Source organism: Zingiber officinale, chromosome 8A (genome assembly GCF_018446385.1).
Source record: "Zingiber officinale cultivar Zhangliang chromosome 8A, Zo_v1.1, whole genome shotgun sequence".
Classification (NCBI taxonomy): domain Eukaryota; kingdom Viridiplantae; phylum Streptophyta; class Magnoliopsida; order Zingiberales; family Zingiberaceae; genus Zingiber; species Zingiber officinale.
The window spans coordinates 21459600-21465836 of NC_056000.1; the positions used below are offsets into that span (position 1 = coordinate 21459600).

The window sequence follows — 6237 nt, forward strand, 5'->3', positions numbered from 1 at the left end:
GAGACCCGCTGCTCTCCCCTAACTTCCCCGACCTGCTCCCCTACCAGGAATTTGATTTTCTGATGAAATGTAGAAACCGCAGCTCGGAATTCATGCAAGGCCGGTCGACTCAAAATAACGTTGTAAGAAGAGGGCGAGTCAACTACAAGGCAGGTGCTCCTCCTGGTCTTGACTAAGGGCTCGTTCCCCAAGGATATGACCAACTTGGTCTGGCCTATGGGCTTCACTTCATTACCAGTAAAGCCATATAGAGAAGTAGCCACCGGCTGGAGCTCGTTGGCGTTGATCTGCATTTCTTTGAAGGTAGACTTGAACAACATGTTGACAGAGTTACTAGTGTCAACGAAGACTCTGGCTACGCGGCTGTTGGCTATGACCGCTCTGATGATAAGGGCGTCATCATGAGGCAACTCCAGTCCCTCCAGGTCTTGCGACCCAAAGCTGATAACAGGGTCAGCGACCTACTCCTTGCTACATCCAACAGCGTGAATCTCTAATCGGCGTTCATGAGACTTGCTACGATAGGGACCGAGAGGAGGAATTGGTTTTGGTCTCCCGATAAAATTAAGCATCCCGTGTTCGCCTCGAACACACAACTTAATTTTATCAATAATAATTCATTCCACTAGAGAACTATTATTGAACTACCATACCAATCCCAAATTACATTTTTGGGCTCCTTCTTATTATGAGTGTGTTAGTCTCCCTGTGTTTAAGATATCGAATGTCCACTAATTAAGTGAGTTACTGACAACTCATTTAATTAATATCTTAGTCCAAGAGTAGTACCACTCAACCTTATCGTCATGTCGGACTAAGTCCACCTGCAGGGTTTAACATGACAATCCTTATGAGCTCCTCTTGGGGACATTATCAACCTAGTATCTCTAGGACACAGTTTCCTTCTATAATCAACAACACACACTATAAGTGATACCATTTCCCAACTTATCGGGCTTATTGATTCATCGAACTAAATCTCACCCATTGATAAATTAAAGAAATAAATATCAAATATATGTGCTTGTTATTATATTAGGATTAAGAGCAAACACTTCCATAATAACCGAGGTCTTTGTTTCTTTATAAAATCAGTATAAAAGAAACGACCTCAAATGGTCCTACTCAATACACTCTAAGTGTACTAGTGTAATTATACAGTCAAGATAAACTGATACCTAATTACACTACGACCTTCTAATGGTTTGTTCCTTTCAATTTTGGTCGTGAGCTACTGTTTATAATTTATAAGGTACTGATAACATTATCTTCTGCATGTGACACCACATGCTATGTTATCTACAATATAAATTAATTGAACAACTACAAACAAATGTAGATAATTTGACCAAATACGATTCTTTATTCAAGACAAATGTTTACAAAAGCTTAGGCTTTCAGTATACACTCCAACAGGGAACGATGACACGAGGGCCCTGCGCACACTCAGACAAGCCCCCTCTCTGTCAGAGACCAAGAACCAGGGAAAAAGTCCCCGGGTCAAACCCTCCAATGCTCAATCAGGTACTTTTTTCCTAGAATAACAGTGAAAGGATGAAAAAGTAAAAGACGAGAATGAAATGACGAGTGAGCGTACCTGGGTAGAGACAAAGCCTCCCTTTTTATATGATAGTAGATGCTTCTGGAGCCTGACGAGTGTCAGAGAATGACGGGTGTCAGGCTTTGTCTAGCGGTGAATGACACGTGACATCTTGCTATAGGTCTGAGAAGGGATCAGGCGGTAACGAACCGCAGACCGTTAGTATATTCCCTGACAGGTGGTGATTATTCTCTGACGGGTTGTTACAATTCTCTGACTTGATTGTCGTGTAGTGTCTGTCCACCCTGGTTTGTTAATCTTATGCTGGGTCTTCGTACCTATAAATCTTGACTTGTGAGCCCAGACCTGCATTCCCTGGCTCAATCCCCAGCTTGTGTTTATTGTCCCCCAAATTCAGATGGGTACGTCCTGCCCCGTATTTACCATTCAGCTTATCTCGGTAGATCCAGACCTGTGCCTACTACCTTGTCTTGTTCATCTTGATCCGTATCCCATTTTGTCTGTCTTATTCTGCTAGTTCCTGACCTGCCAAGCTTAAGTTGCCTATCCTACCCTGTCCATCCTAACCGTGTCTCCCGACCTGTACGTCTTTGGTCCGCTTGTCTTGCTCGGCGAGTCTTATCTTGTAGATCCCGACCTGTATGCTTTGGTCCGACTATCCTGTTCCGCAAGTCTATAAGTCCTGTCCTGTAATCCTTGGTATGTATATTTCGACCTGTACGCTTTAGTCCTTGTATCTCTGGTGTCGCGAGTCTGTAAATCCTCACCTGCTATCCTTGGCTTGCATATCCCGACCTGTACGCTTTAGTAGTTACATCTTCGGTGTCACGAGTCTGTAAATCCTGACCTGCCATCCTTGGCTTACATATCCTGACCTGTACGCTTTAGTCCTTGTGTCTCCGATGTCGTAAGTCTGTAAATTCTGACCTGCCATCCTTGGCTTGCATATTCTGACCTATACGCTTTAGTCCTTGTGTCTCAGTGTCGTGAGTCTATAAATCATGACCTGCCATCCTTGGCTTGCATATCCCGACTTGTACGCTTTAGTCCTTGTGTCTCCGGTGCCACTTGTGTCCGACCAGGTCCATCCCATAGCCTGACCCTTCAATTCCCACGTAGGCCGGACTTTTGATCTCCACGTAGGTCGGACTTTTGACCTCCACGTGGGATTTGCTTCTGACTGCCATGTAAACTTGACTTATGACTGCTTTGTGGGCTTGACTTCTGATCGCTCCGTGGACTTGACTTCTGACCACGTCTATTATCATGCGCCGTGTCAGATCAAATCACAGAAACAATAAGGAAAACATATGTTTTTTTTTCCTGCAAACTTCTTGTTCATTACTGGAACAAGTTACAAAGAATTACAGAGAAAAAAAAAACAAATGTTCTTAGAGCATCACAAAGGAGCTCCCATTATTATGGATGCTGTTAGGGTGACGACAATTGGAAGAATGGAACAAGAACACTAACATGACTAGTTTCACAAACCGATTTCTTAACAGATGGGAAGTGGGGAGCCATCCCACTCCTTCAAACACTCGAGAAGAGGCCCGACGAGAAGTCCTCCGTTGATTGCCGAAAACACCTTTTCGAACTCCTCCCCGGGGGACCGCATTTTTTCTCCGGTGAGGAACGCCGCCCCGACCTCCTTCCTCACCAAGCAGTACAAGGGATAGGACCGGCACTCCTTAATCCGATTCTCTATAGCTGCGCTGCCAATTTCGACAGCAGCCCGGGCCGCCTCCACCTCCTTGGGCAGCACCGCCTTGAGCTCCTCCTCCAAATCCAAGATCTTTTGGAAGATGGAGGTGCTGTGCTCGCTCTCCTTCTCGACGTTGCCGAGCGCGTGCTCCACCAGCACCGCCCTCAGCTTCGGCAGCAATGCGTACGTGGAGCTGCAGGGGTCGTCGATGTAGCTGAAGACGTGCTCGCGGTCGATGGCCGTGAGTAAGTCCTTCTCGAAGAACCGCGCGGGGTGGAGCTCGCCGGTGGGGCCGGTGGTGAGCACCCGCTTGGACGCTTGGCTGACAGTGTTCTTCACGGCGTTCTTCAGGTTCTCCTCCAGGTGTCGTAGGTCGATGGCTTGGCAGAGGGCAACCAAGTAGGTGGCGGCCATTAGCTTGAGGATGTCGATAGCCTCCGCCGTCTTTCTGGCAGAGATGAGCCCCAGGGAGTTCACGTCCTGGTTGTGCTGCTCCGCGCTCTGCACGTGGGTAGTGACAGGGTTGCCGAGGAATTGGAGCTCGGAACAGTAGGAGGCCATGGCGATCTCGGCGCCCTTGAAGCCGTAATCGAGGCTGGGATTCCGACCGCCCGTGAGGTTGGAGGGCAAGCCGTTGTTGTAGAAGTCGTTGACAAGCTCGGAGAACTGTGCGAACATGAGCTTACCGATGGCGGCGACGGCGAGGCGAACGTTATCCATGGAGACGCCGATAGGCGTGCCCTGGAAGTTACCACAGTGGAGGACCTTGTCGCGCGAGACGTCGATTAGGGGGTTGTCGTTGACGGAGTTGATCTCGCGTTCGATGGAGCGCGTGGCAGCTCGGAGGACCTCGATTTGAGGGCCGAGCCATTGGGGGGAAGAGCGAAGGGCGTACCGGTCTTGCTTCGGCTTCTGTAGGGGGTCCTGCTCGTGGAGCTTCTCGGCGAGCTTGAGGAAGGCGCTTCCGGCGAGGACGTGCTCCATGATAGCGGCCGCCTCAATCTGCCCCGGGTGGTGCTTGAGCTTGTGGGTCAAGTGGTCTGTGAACTCGGGCTTCCCCAGCATCACCTCGCAGAACACAGCGGAGAGCACCTCCGCAAGGAGAGCGAGGATGTTGGCGTCGTAGAGCACGAGTGAGGCGAGGCCGGAGCCGACGGACGTGCCGTTAACCAGCGCAAGGCCCTCTTTGGGCTGCAGCTCGAAGAAGCCGTGGGTGATGCCGGCACGGCGGAAGGCCTCAGCCGCGTCGATGAGCTCACCACTTGGAGCGAGCGCCTTGGCGTTAGGGCGGCCGGTGAGGAGTCCAGCGATGTAGGAAAGGGGCACGATATCGCCTGAGGCGGTGATGGTACCCCGGAGGGGAAGGCAAGGGGTGACGCCGGAGTTCAAGAGGCTAGCTATGGCCTCGAGGAGTTCGAACCTGATCCCAGAGAAGCCCTGGAGAAGCGAGTTGATGCGGACGAGCATAGCCGCCCTGGCTACGGGGGACGGCAGCGTGTGGCCGGCGTCTAGCCGGGAGCCGAATATTCCGACATTGAGGAATCTGCACGGCAAAGGCCAAAAAATCTCGTGCTCAAACTACCATAATCAACTACAGTAATTATTGAATTTACTATATAACATAGTATAATCTGCTAGATTGATACTTAATCTCCGTTCATGAAATAATGAGTTTCTATGAATAAACAAATACTAAATAAGTGAAACGCCTCCAGGAGAGAGATGAAATCTGGAGTGAAAAAATTGTCTTCTTATAAAACAGACAAAATCGTAAGAAGATAGTCAAAATTGGTTCATCTGCAACTTATCATTGGATCACATATTCATTCACAAGTAAATATTCACATATTCAAGCAAACTCAAACTGATAAAAAATAAATCAAGCCAAATTTGAATATTCATTTTAAAAACTTAATTCATTTTAAACTTGATTTAAAACTCGGTTCGACTTATTTACCACCCTAGATATGAGGATGATGACCTAAATAAAATGGGTGACAACCAATGGAGCATGATTTCAACTCTCCCACTTACTTCAAGTTGACTATTCCAACTTGTAGTTTAATCCTTTTAACTTGAACTTAAAAGAATGGACGATTTGAAAAATCTGGCTTTCTATTTGTCGCCGAAATTGTTTTGGATGATTTAGTCAAATTCACAATCAACTTGCAGAAGTTCATGATGCAGTTAGATGAGTTCGAGATTTGACGAAAAACTATCAAATTAATGTGGAGAGAGAGAGAGAGAGAGGAGAAATAGGTGACCTAATGAGCTCGTTCTGCAAGGCGACGCCTTCCTTGGTCCTCCTGTGGGAGGTGGCCCCGAATCCGGTGGTGATGCCGTAGCTGTCCTTGCCCTTGCTCAAGCTGTCGACCACCCACTGGCTGCTCGCCTGCACGCCCTCCCTCTTCTCCTCCGACAGCTCCACCTTCACCTCCGCCGAGGCGGCCACCGCCGCCACCTGCGAAATTGTGAGCGCGGCGCCCTCGATCCGCACCGACGGCTGGCGGAACTCCTCCGTCATCCTCTTCACCTCCTCCAGGTGGCTCCCCGCCGACGCCGCCGCTACTGCGCCCCAATTGAGGGGATCCGCGGGGGCATTGAGGCAGAGGTCGCCGAAAATGGCGTCGGAGGATCCGTTGGGGAGATCCATCTACGTATTGGGAAAGGAACGAGGATGAGAAGGAAGAGGCTGGGGAGGGGAAAGGATGAAGTGTCTTTCTCTTCCCTGGGAAGTAAAGGACAAGGTTTTAAACAGAGAGGTGCCGAGTTGGGTCGGGGGTTAGTTTGCATCACGTGCCAACGGTCGGATGGAACGTGCCAAATAAGGAGATGAGAGTTTGTCGGGAAGGAAAGTTGTATTTAATTGAGTATTGAATGATTTTTATTGATTTTTTTAATGATAAATTTTTATGGAGTTAGATTGATTTTTATTGATTTTATAAAATTTTATGTTATTGTGAAAAGAATA

General features: G+C 48.4%; 1 protein-coding gene across 1 annotated transcript; it reads right to left on the reverse strand.

Moving 5' to 3' along the window:
- Positions 1–2904: 2904 nt before the first annotated feature.
- On the reverse strand, positions 2905–5991 carry LOC122007922 (phenylalanine ammonia-lyase 2-like). Its single transcript, XM_042563460.1, has 2 exons — positions 5531–5991; positions 2905–4809 (listed from the first exon to the last, which is right to left on the reverse strand). Exons 1-2 carry the CDS (start codon positions 5917–5919, stop codon positions 3060–3062), a joined length of 2139 nt encoding a protein of 712 aa, XP_042419394.1. The 5' UTR covers positions 5920–5991; the 3' UTR covers positions 2905–3059.
- Positions 5992–6237: the final 246 nt, after the last annotated feature.